Raw genomic sequence first — 13,880 nt, 5'->3', positions numbered from 1 at the left:
ATAACATCCTAACAGTTTTAATTTTTATTTGAAAACTCAAATTTTGCCCAATATTGTCAGCTGTTTTCCTTAAATTGACAGGTTCCCTTTGTTCATTTTTAAGAAAACATCTGCGGAATGCCTGTCTCAGTCACCATAATTTGTTGTCCTTCTTTCAAAGAAATAGAAGAAGAGAGAAAAAACAAAAACAAAACCCCCAGTGGCTTTAGTTCCTAACTCCTTTGCACTAGGGCCTTTTCAAGACAGCCACGTCCTCTGCTATGCATTAGAAGTGCTGTGAAGCCCTTCTGTTAAAAGGATGTCCTTGGGGCTGGGGGTGTAGCTCAGTGGTAGATTGTTTGCCTTTCATACATGAGGTTCTAGGTTTGATCCACAGCTCCACCAAAAACAAAAGTGCTGGGTTATGTACTCAAACATACAGAGTTCATCAGTTTACTAGGGTGTCTGCTTTGTTAGAGTATCTTTACAAAATTGACACGGATTTAAAGTTTTTAATGTTTTACTCCATAGCAACAAGGAATAGTGACCACTCGTGCAGTTTGAATGGGCTGCCTCTAGTGGTGTGGAGGTAGCAGCGGTATTCCCCATATTTCCTTCTATGTTGTCAATGCAGTGTCCACCCAGCAAAAGGCAAATGACCTCTTTACCTTGTGTTGACCTTGTGGGGCTCTTGGAAGGGAGTTGTGGGCAGGGACCTCCAGTCCCATTTTGACAGTTGCCACAGTGAGATGTGAAGCTATGATGTCAGCACACTGGCCTCTCTGGGTTTAAAGCAGTTCACCTGCCACCACTCCTGGAGTCACCTGGGCATACTGAGCAGTTTTGACTCCTGGCTGCTGCCCTAGAGCTGCTGGGGTCTGGAGTGTGGCCTGGTCCTGGAGAATTTTGCACCCTCCAGCTCTCTTGTGCAGCCAAGGTTGAGAGCAGCTGGTTTAGAGGCAGATCTCAGAACACTGTTGGGAGGCCCTCCCTTTTCTCAACAATTGGAAAAGTTATTGTTTCTGACAACTTGAAACATTTGACAGGGCAAATTCCTGACTGAAAACAGGAGAAATTAAATTGGGTATGGTCTTTCATTGAGCAAAAGTGACTTGAAACAGCATGAGGTATAATTTGAGTTTTTATCTCTTCACTTTTGTGCGGGGTCTTCTTTACTTCACATCCCTTCTGGGAACCTGAAAGAACAAAGGCAAACATCTATGATCTTATTTTTTTAATACTTAATTTTTTAGTTGTAGCTGGACACAATACCTTTATTTTATTTATTCATATATGGTGCTGAGGATCAAAACCAGGGCCTTGCACGTGCTAGGCGAGTACTTTACCGCTGAGCCACAACTCCACCCCCTAAAAGAAATTATAGACTGAGGATGTAGCTCAGTGGTAGAATTCTTGCCTAGCATACCTAAGGTCCTGGGTTCCCTCTTTTGACATTGCAATAAATAATAAGAGGAAAATTATGCAATCTAAATTCTAAATCTATCTGAGGCTGGCTGTAAGTGAACGTAGATCCTTGACACCTCTGTTTAGCACCCTTCATGGCCCAGACACTGATACATGAAGCCCCTACATTTTAACTTATCTGAACACAGTTCAAAGATATTTTCTGTGGAGATCTAAATATACAAATACAGTAAAAAATGTTCTTAACTTAAAATTTCCTCAGTATAAGAAATATTAAGGTTTGAGAAGGAATTGCCTGTAGGATCCCTCAGAATGTCACTTTTGGTGGAGGGGAACTGAGTGGCAATTCTTCTCTCATCTGCTGGCCTGTTTGTGGTCCTGCCTGCTTCCCCAAGCTGCTGGGAGGTTTGACAGGGTCCCCAAAAAGCCGTGGTATTTTGCAGGTGATGGGATGCACTGAGTTGGCTTAAAGAAAGAAAATATCTTTCATGGCCATGAGTCATTTTCTAGGAGGGTCAGAGAAACGGCGTTTTCTCCAAATCTGACTGTCACTGTGGAATGAATAGTTTGCCTGGGTGATCCAGGGCAACTTCAGGCACAGGCAGAGGGTTGGAAGAAGGACAGTTCTGAGAGAGCAGAGGCAGGAAAGGGAGAGCAGAGTTACACAGGGTGGCCTCAGTGTTAGCATGCTGCGGCCTGTGCCTGGTGCCAGCCTCACCAGGCCCAGTGGGTTTCCTGAGGGGGGAGGGCAGCCTTACATGCCACAGTACTGTGCCAGCAGCCCCTCATTCTCATCTGCCCGGGTCCTGTCCTGGTCTTCCCTGCAGGCTGTTCTCTTGAACTCTCTGTTCCCTGTTTTTCTCATGCTGTCCCTTCCCTTCCCTTCACTTGGAATTCCTTTCTCACGCTTCTCATGCCTAGAACTCTTTTTTTTTTTTTTTTTTTTTTTTTGCTTAAAGGTCTCTGGTACCACAAGACCTTGTCTGACCTCCTCAGCTCTCCTTTGCACTCTGTGACAGGCGTTCTCTTTTGTATCTTTGCATTTCTCTCACATTTTGGAAGTTGCCGCACGCGTAAGATACTACTGTGACTCCTTGGGCTCTTCAGTGGCCTCGGGGACAACTTGTTTCAAATTAGGATAGGCTCACCTTGAAAACCTGTGTTGGCTTTTTGTCCTATATGTATTTTTTTTCTCTCTCCCCCCATATTGTCCTTGCTTGGTTTGTTTGAGCTGGTTGTGCCAAACCTTCCCACCCCCACCCACCAGATCCCTTACGGATAGCCTACCATCAGTCTCACATTGAAATTTATGTTTTGAACAAGGCCTGATCCTGTCTTCAAAAGGCAAGTTCAGGTCCACTTTGTTTTGAAAATCCTTCAACCTAAGAAGGAAAGTGAGTGGATAGATTCCTGCAGGACCAGGTTACAATTAAAAAAACCAACCAAGCAAATAGAAAATCCCCTTTTCATAGGAAAGAGAAGTTCCATGCCTTGTATTATAAGATGATATTAGTGGGCCAACACCAGCAGAATTTGTACTTTGCATAAAACAGAGAATCTGTCTGTTCCCTCCATGGGTGCACATGAGTGTTTCCATAGCCTTGGTCAGTTGTGTGTGTGTGTGTGTGTGTGTGTGTGTGTGTGTGTTTTGGAATCTCCTCCTTACTAAGACATCCTGCAGTGTCATGGACTATATTCTTTGCTTTCCAGGGTTCCCAGTGTGTTCCCCTACACACAGTAGGTACTTATTTCACAAATACATGTTTTTTTTTTTTTTTTTTTGGCTGGGGATTTAACCCAGGGGCACTTAACCACCAAGCCACATCCCCAGGCCTTTTAAATATTTTATTTAGAGACAGGGTTTGCTAAATGGCTTAGGGCCTTGCTAAGTTGCTGAGGCTGGCTTTGAGCTAGCGATCCTCCTGCCTCAGCCTCTTGAGCCACTGGGATTACAGGCATGTGCCACCATGCCCGGCCACAAATGCATAGTCTTTTTAAAGGTTTATTACATTGAAAACGAATTGACTTTCTGACAGCACAGGTGACAGGTTGTGGCACTCCTTTATCTGTCATCACAGTTAGCAGGGAATGATAGGGAATAGTAAGTATGACGTCACCTCACTTAGGTCTTTCTGTGACAGCTCTGGATCTCAGAAAACCAATCCATTCCTTTGGTCATGGTGGTGAGCTTTTCTTCTTGGAACTAGATGTGTGCTTAGATGCCCATATGTCTTCTCGTGGAATGCCTTGTCTCTCTCATGGCTATCTCCCTAGGTCCTCTTTCTTGGAGAGGAAGAGTCCTGAGACAGTACTGTGGATTATTCAATTATTCCTAAGCATGGGAAATCACCAGACACAGGGTTGTCCTGCAGAGAATGCTACAAGCAGGGCATCTGAGTAAGACTTCTTGTTTCAGTGAGGAGCATTCCCATGTTTCACAAATACATGGTCTTTTTTTTTTTTTTTTTTGGTGCTGGGGATTTAACCCAGGGGCACTTAATCACCAAACCACATCCCCAGGCCTTTTTAATATTTTAGAGATAGGGTTTTCTAAGTTGCTTAGGGCCTTGCTAAGTTGCTGAGGTTGGCTTTGAACTAGTGATCCTCCTGCCTCAGCCTCTTGAGCCGCTGGGATTATAGGTGTGTGGCACCATGCCTGGCCACAAATGCATAGTCTTTTTAAAGACATTAATTTTTCCTTAAAGTAAATTGGGCAAATGACTTGTACTTCTGTACCCTCCTGGCACTTGGTACAACCTGTTAATTGATGATGGATAATTTTGAGGTCTCAGACTTAGTGGTGAACCATTTTGCCTAACTAGTAACTCTTAAAACTCAGAAATTGAATAGGACAAGCACCATGAAAGCCTAAGAAACATCCATTATTTATATGAGATAATTGTGAACCATGGAGCCGTATAGTTTGTATTGCCAGTTTTGGTTTCATTTGTGATTTTTTAATTTTATATAGGAAATTTGGGTTGGGTTTGGTCAATGAAGGGGAGTATAATTCCAGATTTGAACATAAAGAACTCAAAATGCAACAACTGTGGGAATCATGACACCAGAGAGGGGAAAGCCTTCACTGACCTTAAAATGAATTACTGGTTAACTACTATTAATATGCCATGGGCCCAAAGACCAGCATATAACACTCCAAGATCAATAAGGGCGTTTATCACGTGTGGGTATCGATCTCTCATGAAGGAGTGAATCATATTTCACACTGCATATGTTAGTGCAAAAAAAAAAAGTAGCAGAAGAATTGTGAAGCCCTATCAAAGAACTAGATGTTCAGAAAGTTCATGTTCAGAGTCACAACTGTGAGCATGAGAATGAGAAGTGATGGTTTTCAAGCAGCATCTCTGCAGACGGGTCTGCAGGGAATCAGAGTGAATGCTATTGGTAATTTTCTGTTCTTAGGTGTTGCTGCCTTTCCTAACTGTTGAATCCAGACTTGCTGATCTTTCTTACTTATCTTGCAAATTAGGACTATGTACCAGTAATGACAGAAAGTAAAACATCTAATTCCCTACTTCCATTTGCTCTTGGTAGAGGACCTACAGACTGATAATTCTGTCAGGGACCTCTGGTTAAGACAGCTACCACATTCTTGGGAACAGTGTTGTCTTGCTTTCTGTTATTGATATCATCATTGAGCAGTCTTAGTCAATTTTTATTCTAGAAAGATAACAGATTGAGAGCTAACTGAAGAATTTACAGTAAGATTGTTAAGATGGGGCTGGGGATGTGGCTCAAGCGGTAGCGCGCTCGCCTGGCGTGCGTGCGGCCCGGGTTCGATCCTCAGCACCACATACAAACAAAGATGTTGTGCCTGCCGATAACTAAAAAATAAATATTAAAATTCTCTCTTTCTCTCTCGCTCTCTCTCTCTACCTCTCTCTCTCTTTAAAAAAAAAAAGACTGTTAAGATGTTTCCTTTCTAGCATACTTCTGTGCTCTTTGTACTTGGTGGTATTGGCTGTGAAAAGGGTTGTATTGGCTATAAAGTTTAAAGGTCTTGTAGTGGCATACTGGGGATCTTTAGGAATTAACGGTCAGACCAAGGGACCTCATAAGCAGTCATATATTCAGCTCAGGTTTAGAGAACCAACTGTCAATTCTTTCTTACATATCATTTTTCCCCCTGAGATTCAGAATAAGTTGTTTGTATGTGGAAATTTACTTGTTGAAATTTATATATGTGTGTGTGTATGTACACATGCATAAATTTTGGTTGGTTGGTTTGTATATTTTGCAGCTTATGAGTTAAATCTTTCAGTTACTTTAAAGTTAAATCTTTCAATTACTAACTAACTTACTAACTTGGATGATACCCCAATGTTGGAGAAAATGTCCTTGGTTACTCTTTGGGAAATTCTGCCCCGATTCCTGCAGTAGCAGAGTTTTGGAGAGGGCATATATTATTACTCCCTGACAGTCTGGGCCCAGAGCTCTAAGTTCCTTTTTAGGCTGGAGAGAGTGTTGCATAATCTTTCAGCACTGAACAAGGGTCAGAACGAAAGCTGATGGCTTTACTGGTGGTCCCTGGACAATGGGTATGAACAATTAACTTAGTGGTTTGAAGAGAATTTACAGAACACCAGACATCTGGTGAGTTTTACAAGATCCTTTCTTTGCCATTACTGCAGCCTCCTGTGCTAGCTCAGAATGACTTCTTGCCTAGAGCACAGCTTAGTGTATTTCCCTGCCTCCTTATCTCCTAGATATCTTTTGTGCTGGGTTCACAGTAGTTTTCTTAAACATTTTTTATGTCACTTGTTTGCTCTTAAACCCTTTATTGATTCCCTGGAGGAGACCACAGAGCTTCTTGGTGGGAACTTCAACACTTAAGGCCTTCTGTGCAATGGATGCTAGAGTAACTTTCCATTCTCCTTCTGCATTGTCCCTTTATGTTCCAGCCAGGCTCACCTGGTCACTGTCCCTGGAGCGCATCTTTTCTTTGTCACTCTGTCCATATTGTTCTCCTTTTTTTTTGAGTGTTTCCCCATCATTTCTAAATCCTTCTACCTTTGCTCACCATGCACAGTTCTTTACTGACACCCTATTGTGTAGAGTTATTTGATGATATCTGCCTGTGCTTCCATTGTGGCATTTAGATGATTGCTTTTTCAGTATGCTTAAGTTTTCCAAATAGATGGTGAGTTTTTAAGAGGAAGCAAAACATTTAAATATATCTTTGTGCTGCTCTGACAACGTCTAAAACAAACATTTGGACATAGTTATTATATGATAACTATTGAGTGAAATAAGCATAAATATATGAAAATAGAACTTAAGAATCTAACAAAGTCAAGAATAAATGATTTTTTAATTACCTGCTCCCCTGGGTTTTACGCAGGATTTATGAGGAATATCAATGCTTGACTTTGCAGGGTTACCCCAGCCAAATACCTGGCAAGAATTAGGTGCTTAATAAATATTTGTCAAATGGAGTAAGTGCTTTAAGAGATGAATTGAGTTTTTGTGGTTAAAGTAAGTTAAGAATAACTGGATATACAACATTGAAACCAAACTTTTGGCAGCAGCATACACATAGCTGTACAGCTTGTGGTCTGAGCTCTGCCATAATTTGGTGACATAGGTAAAAGCCCAACTTTACACAATGGGATTTACTTGTATGCTCTTATTTGATAGTCAGGACTGATAGTAATGTTAGGGCTTGTCACTTATATTTAGGAATAAGACATGGAGCAGTTGCTTTGAGTCTTTAAAGTAGACCAGTGGTTTTCAGATGGATCAGCATCTTCTGAGATCTTGTTTAAGCCTGTGTCACTGGGCCCACTGTCATAGTGTCTGATTCAGTAGATCTGGATGATGCTCTAGAGTTTGCATTTCTAGAATTCCCAGGTGATGCTGTTGCTGCTGATTCAGGGATGACACTTTGCTAATTGGTGAGATGGACACACAGTTGGGATGTTGATTTCAACCACATAATTTTTTTTTTAAAGAGAGAGATAGAAAGAATTTTTTTAATATTTTTTTTTTTAGTTTTCGGCAGACACGACATCTTTGTATGTGGTGCTAAGGATCGAACCTGGGCCACACGCATGCCAGGCAAGTGTGCTAACGCTTGAGCCACATCCCCAGCCCCTCAACCACATAAAATTTCATGTGCCAATAATAACATGCACATAGAAGATGGGAGTCATAAGGCTGTGCTCAATATTGACCCAGAGTTTTAATTTGCAACCTGAAAATACAGAGTTGTAGGTTTGGGAGTGTGGCTGGGTGGTAGAGCACCTGTTTAGCATGAATGAGGTCCTGGGTTTGATCCCCAGTTCCACCAAAAAACAAAACAACAACAAAAGAACAACAGAGTCTATGAATTATAAATATTGCTTAAAAAAACTCACTTGTTGTTAGGAGTGGTGGCATGTGCCTACAATCCCAGCTCCTTGGAAGACTGAGGCAGGAGGATTCCAAGTTCAAGGCCAGTTTTGGAAGGCCTAGTTTGACAAAATAAAATAGAAAGGGGGATGTAGCTCAGTTGTAAAGTGCCTCTGGGTTCAATCCCCAACCTCTAGTCCCTCAAAATAAACCGACTAAAAAATCTGAAAACAACAAATGCCCCACAAAACTCATTGTTATGGTTTAGGTATGAGATATCCCCTAGAAGCTCATGCATGATACAATGCAAGAAAGTTTAGAGGTGAAATGATTGGGTTATGAGAGCCTTAACCAAAATAGTGGATTAATTTCCTGATAGAGGTTAAGTGGGTGGGAACTGTAGGCAGGCAGGTAAGGTTTGGCTGGAGGAAGGGGGTCACTGCGTGTGTGCCTTGGGGTTTTTATTTTGTCCCTGTGATGGAGCAGTCTTTCTCTGCTTCCTGGTGGCCACGTCCTGAGCTGATTTCTTCCACCACAACCTTCTGCCATGATATTATGCCTCACTTGGGCTCAGAGCAATGAAGCTAGCCATCTGTGGACTGAGACCTCTGAAACCATGAGACTAAACAAACTTTCCTCTAAAATTGCCCTTGTCAGGTCTTTTGGTCAGGGTGGCAAAAAACTGACTAAAACAAAAGTGCTTAACCATTTAAAGACTGTAAAATTTTTGTAGGCATCTACTCTTGGAGTAGTTCAAATGATTTTATTATCTAAATAGTGGTATGAAATTGAAATTTCCTCACTATATCTTAGTTTATTCTTAAAGCTTAGTATAACTTGAAAGAGAAGAGAAAGTGGATAAGTGGAGAAGTGATGGGTTTGTTAGTTAATTACAGGCAGCCATAGCAAGACAAATCATTGCTTTGACCTGACATTTTATTTGAGGTTTACTGTGCAGTTTATGGAAGTCATTTTCTTGTTACCTTGAGAGTTATTACTGCCGTCAATTTGTTGCTTGATAAACTGAGGCCTGATGAAAGGTTCTGGTCAGGGTTATGCTGCAGAAATTCAGGAGCCTCTGCTCTTGGAAGATCTCAGGAGGCTGGAGTCCTTGGGTTTCTATTTCATTCTTTGACTGCTGTGTTTTGTTTTCTTTATGAAGAACATTGCTTTTGAAGGGCAGGCCCCAAGGGATAGCTTTTTCTACTGCAGGGACAGGAATAAGTTTCTAGCATGCCCTCCCAAGTGTCTGTAAGGTTGTACAGGAACGAACCACCAATGGTTATGACTGGCAGGGGGAGTAGGACATCCATTCTTCTGATTTAAGATGTATGACATTTATCGTTTTGGGGAAGTTCAGATTGCTTTTGTTGTCAGGTAAATGATAGAAGTTATGACATTGAAAACAAAAGAATTAGATACTGAAAACCACCATTTATGTCACCAAATTTGGTGTTTTAAATAAGAGAAAGATCCAATGAGGAAACTCAGAAAGGAATGGACATGTGCCCTCTCTGGATACAGAGTTGGGGTGTGGAATAATGAAATTAGAATGGCTCACCCCACTAGCAAGGAAGAGAAGAAAGGGAAAGGAAAAAAAATCACGGTTCCTTGGTAATGTAATCATGGAGCCTAATGTGGGATGATTTGTTATTCATTTAGACAAAAGAGACTCTAGTGCTGACTATAAAGTGAGGCCGTATGAGAGCCTGCAAAACATTCCAGAGCCTGCACTTTTTGAGTTACATGCTCCCTTACATCTCTTCTTCCTTCCACACAATCAGGCAGCAGACTCTTTCTGAGTGCTTTCTTTGAGCCACACACAGTGCTGAGGTTTTCTTTCCACAAGCCTCCTCTCCTGCCTAGGGACTCTTAAACCTTATCTGAGTTTAAAAAATGAAACAGATCTTATGACTCCCGGAGCTTCTATTTTTAATTTACATTTGTTTTTCAATGACAAGTTACTTGAAAAACTATTATTCATTGATCCCCTTGGCAAGTGCTTGCCGCTCTGTCTGACAATGTCCTAGGCACATGGACAGTGGGGGAGCATAGAGGTGGGGTGGAGATTGATCCCACTTTCAGATCTTGCTTGATCTTACCTTCTGGTGGCAGAGAAGGCCATTCATTGCCTTCATCTGTTTCTATCTCCTTCACTTGCTGTCAGCTGTCTTGCAGGATACCTTCTGCTCCGTGGCTCTTGGACCACATTAAAATGACCTAGTCATCCTTGGATCTTTTCCAGAGTGGGTTTTGCTTGATCTCATAGCAGCAATTGACACTGCAGTCTACGCCCCTCTGCTCTCCATTTTCACTTTTGCCTTTTGTGACATTGCATCTCCCTCCTCTATGAATTGATTTTGGCTGCCCCCCCCCACCCCATACACAGCCATTGGATCTCAGCATCTCCCAAGAGCACAGGTTTCAGTTCCTCATGCTTGCTCAGCCCTTCTGGGTCTAGGTTAAGCAGAAGATCCCTCCATCCTCTGCTGCCACACCCAGGCTCCAGCTCTCTGTCTCCTGCATCTTCTTGGCATCCATCAGCCTTCCAGTTCTGTTGGACAAGGCCCCCTCTTACATTGCCAGTCCTCTGAGGTCTCTCTCCCTGAATGATGTCGGTGGCTTCTTAGAGGGTATCTCTGCTTTGGGGCTCACTCTCCTTCATTCATCTTGAGAATGTCCACTGGGTAAATTTCCCAGTGCACAGCTCTGCTTGTGTAACCTCCTTGCCGAGGAATCCTTAGTGGTTCCTGCTGCTTCCCAAAGGGAGTTCAGAGCGCTGGGCAGAGGCTCCCCTCGCCTGGCTCCAGCCCATCTTTCAGTGTATCTCTGTCTCCGTTTTCAGCCAGTTCTTCACCTCACTCTTCTGCCCTCTACCGCTTCTATTCCTCCATCCTTGCTTCTCTTTTCTCCTCTCCTCTCCTCTTCTTTCCTCTCCTCTCTTCTCCTCGTTTTCCACCTGTATCCTGCTCCTTTATTTCAATTATATATATTTTTCTTTTATGCTGGGGAACAAACCCTGGGCCTGGTGAATGCCGGACAAGCATAGTGCCCTGAGCCATACCCCAGGCCTCCTTTTTCAGGAACATCTCAGATCCAGTCTTTTCCATGAAAGTCTCCGATTCCTTGCTAGGCTGCGAGTCATTTTTTCTTCTCTGACTTACCTAACCGTTTATGGGCATCCTGTGATACCAGGTTGTGGTGTGTTTTGTAATCCCAATGTCTCTTTCATCTAGATTGTAGGCCTCCTCTGGGCAGGACAGCCAGACACCTTGCAGCACCATTTCAGGCACCTGGCTCATCTCCTAAGAGCATTGTTTGGTAAATGTCCACTGGATGGGTAACTAAAGAGTTCATCAGTCATTTATTTTGACAATAGTTAAAGCCTATGCCAGCACTTGGGAAACCAGCCTTTGACCAAATTGGTCTTCTTCCCATTTGTGAATAAAGTCTTACTGCAACATAAACACTCTGAAACATTGACTGTGGTTGGCAAAGCCTCACATAGTTTCTAACTGACTTTTCTTTCTTTTTTAAACATTTTTTTGTAGTTGTAGATGGACAGAATGCCTTTATTTTATTTTTATGTGGTGATGAGGATCAAACTCAGTGCCTCATGCATGCTAGGCAAGCACTCTACCACTGAGCTACAACCTCAGCCCTCTGACTTTTTTCAGAAGTTTGTCTACCCAGATTCCATATTGTTGTCCAGTCTGCCAAAGCATACAGTGCTAGCTGCAGAAGGAAGATAGGAAACTGTGATTAAACTCTTAGCCTCTTGCTCTGGCTTTCTGACATGTCTATGTGGACACCATAATTAGGGTTCTGGGTGTTTTTGTACTTTATCTAAAGTGAACTGCAATTAATTCTGTGGTAAAAATATCCAGACAGGTTAACTGGATTTGATCTCTGTTTTTTGACATTAGGGTGGGAATTTGGGGATATGTTTTATACTGTCAGGCTTTATGTAATTAAAATAGCCTCTAAAATACTTTGGTGTTCTCAGTAAAAATATTCAGCAATGGTGTTTGAGCTGTGCCACCAAATGTCAGATTAGAAACTCCCTTGGCCACAGATGTGGCAGATGGCTACGTTCCAGCAGATCCATGTTATTTGCTCTACAGAACCTGGCAGAGGGAGGTGATGCATTTCCAGGGTTTAGAGGGAAAATTTCATGTTTCACGAACCCCCACATGAACAGTGTTTCTTTTTCTTTTCAGAGGGACGCATGGTCATCCAGGACATTCCTGCTGTCACCAGCAGAGGGCACGTGGAGAACGCACCTGACCTGGTTTCAGACTCCACCTACTACAGCAGCTTTTACCAGCCTTCTCTGTTCCCTTACTACAACAATCTGTACAACTATCCGCAGTACTCGATGGCCTTGGCTGCTGATGCCTCTTCTGGGGATGTGGGAGGTCCCCTCGGGGGATCCCCTGTGAAGAACAGCCTTCGGAGCCTTCCAGCTCCTTATGTGTCTGGTCAAACAGGAAACCAGTGGCAGGTATGATGTTACCCAGGGAGTCAACTGGGTATGTGAAAAATACACAAGCACAACGTGCACATAACACACAGGGACTTAAATGTATACATGCACACAGAAACGCACCATGTGTCTGTACATGGTTATACCAGTTTAGCACATAGTGTAGGCTGACACGGTATGCAAAACATATACAGAATTTTTCACTCTGCTAATACTGCCATTTAATATTGGAAGGAATTACAAAGAAATATGCATATGTTTGGGTTTATTTTAGAATTTTACTTTGCCCATATTCCTAGTGGGCCCTCATTAGTTGCACACATAGCTTACAGGATGAAGCCCCACTTCCTGCAGCCATGTCCACCATGGTGCATTTTAGAAAATGCGAGGTACAACCTTGTGGGTGGCAGTAATTTTTCTGATGAGTTTGCACCCTGGGAAAGAAGAGTGTTATAATTTGTATGATTACATGGAAGAAAGGTTAAAAAAAGCAATTAGGTAGCTGTTGTGCTGGGCCAACTTGGGTACATTTTTTGCTAGGAATGGAGGTCAGTCTTTCATATTCTTAAGTATGTATTATTAAAATATACTGTGCTATCAAGAACTTTTTAGTATTTAGAGTAAAACACAGCATTTTGTTTTACCATGGAAAGAGCTTATCCAGAGCTGTTCTGCTTCCTCGGGTAACCCTTTCCACCATGCCTGTGTATTAGCAGGTTCACCATGCTGAAAGCACTGAGAGGCTAGAAGACAGTGTATGCATGTGTCCTAGGAACGTAGGCACAGAAGAGGTTAGACTGCACCACCAAGACTCCTCCATCCAAGAGAAGTTAGGATTCTGTGAGGCCTGTTCTTATTTTAGATGCATTTACTGTGCTCGAGCTAAGCTGGGGTTTGACTCTGACAAAATGCTGCAACATACATGTTTGGGAGTTAGTGAAAGTCTTTGACTTTCCTTTCTTTTTTCTTTTTTTGTTTCCCAGATTTATTGAGTGTGTTTGACAAAATTGTTTATATTTAAGTTATATATGTGATGATTTGAGATGTTCTAATTGACTATCACAGTCAGGCTGATTTTTTGTGTGTGTGCGTGGCGGGGGGTAAAAACATTTAACATCTGGTCCTTTGACATTTTTCAAGCACACGGCATTATTGATAGTTACCATGCTATGTATTAGACTTCCAGAACTTTCTCATCTTGTAACTGAAGTGAGCCTTGACCAGCATCTCCCCATTTCTCCCACTCCCAGGCAACCAATGTTTTACTTTTTGCTTCTGTGAGTTCAGCTTTCATAATCTTTCTCAACTCCCTCCAAAATATATGAATTGAAATTTTCCCTTGAACAATTCTATTTCATTTTGCCTCTGCCTTTTTTTGGTGCCTGTGGGGGGCTACAGGGAATTGATCCTAGAGGTGCTTTACCACTGATCCACAATCCCTGATCTTTTTACTTTTTGAGATAGTATCTGCTAAGTTGCTGAGGCTGGTCTGGAACTTGTGATCCTTCTGCCTTGCTGGGATTATCAGTGTGTATTATTATGCTTGGTTTTGCCTTTTTTTTTTTTTAAGGTGTGGGGGAAGTTGTAATATTCAAGTCACCCCACTTGGATTCTCTTGCTACCTTCAGGGATTTAACTT

At 42.3% G+C, this 13,880-nt stretch overlaps 1 protein-coding gene across 1 annotated transcript in view; it reads left to right on the top strand.

Moving 5' to 3' along the window:
- The window catches only part of Dmrt1 (doublesex and mab-3 related transcription factor 1), a 103,496-nt gene that overhangs the window by 29,020 nt on the left and 60,596 nt on the right, over positions 1-13,880 (top strand). The window contains exon 3 of the mRNA XM_076846039.2: positions 11,976-12,259. Coding sequence (XP_076702154.1) covers positions 11,976-12,259 — 284 coding nt within the window. The remainder of the gene's footprint in view (positions 1-11,975; positions 12,260-13,880) is intronic.

The sequence above is a fragment of the Callospermophilus lateralis genome, chromosome 2, assembly GCF_048772815.1.
Source record: "Callospermophilus lateralis isolate mCalLat2 chromosome 2, mCalLat2.hap1, whole genome shotgun sequence".
In the NCBI taxonomy this organism is placed as follows: Eukaryota; Metazoa; Chordata; class Mammalia; order Rodentia; family Sciuridae; genus Callospermophilus; species Callospermophilus lateralis.
The sequence above is the reverse complement of the archived record's forward strand: the minus strand, read 5'-3'. Positions and strand labels throughout refer to the sequence as shown.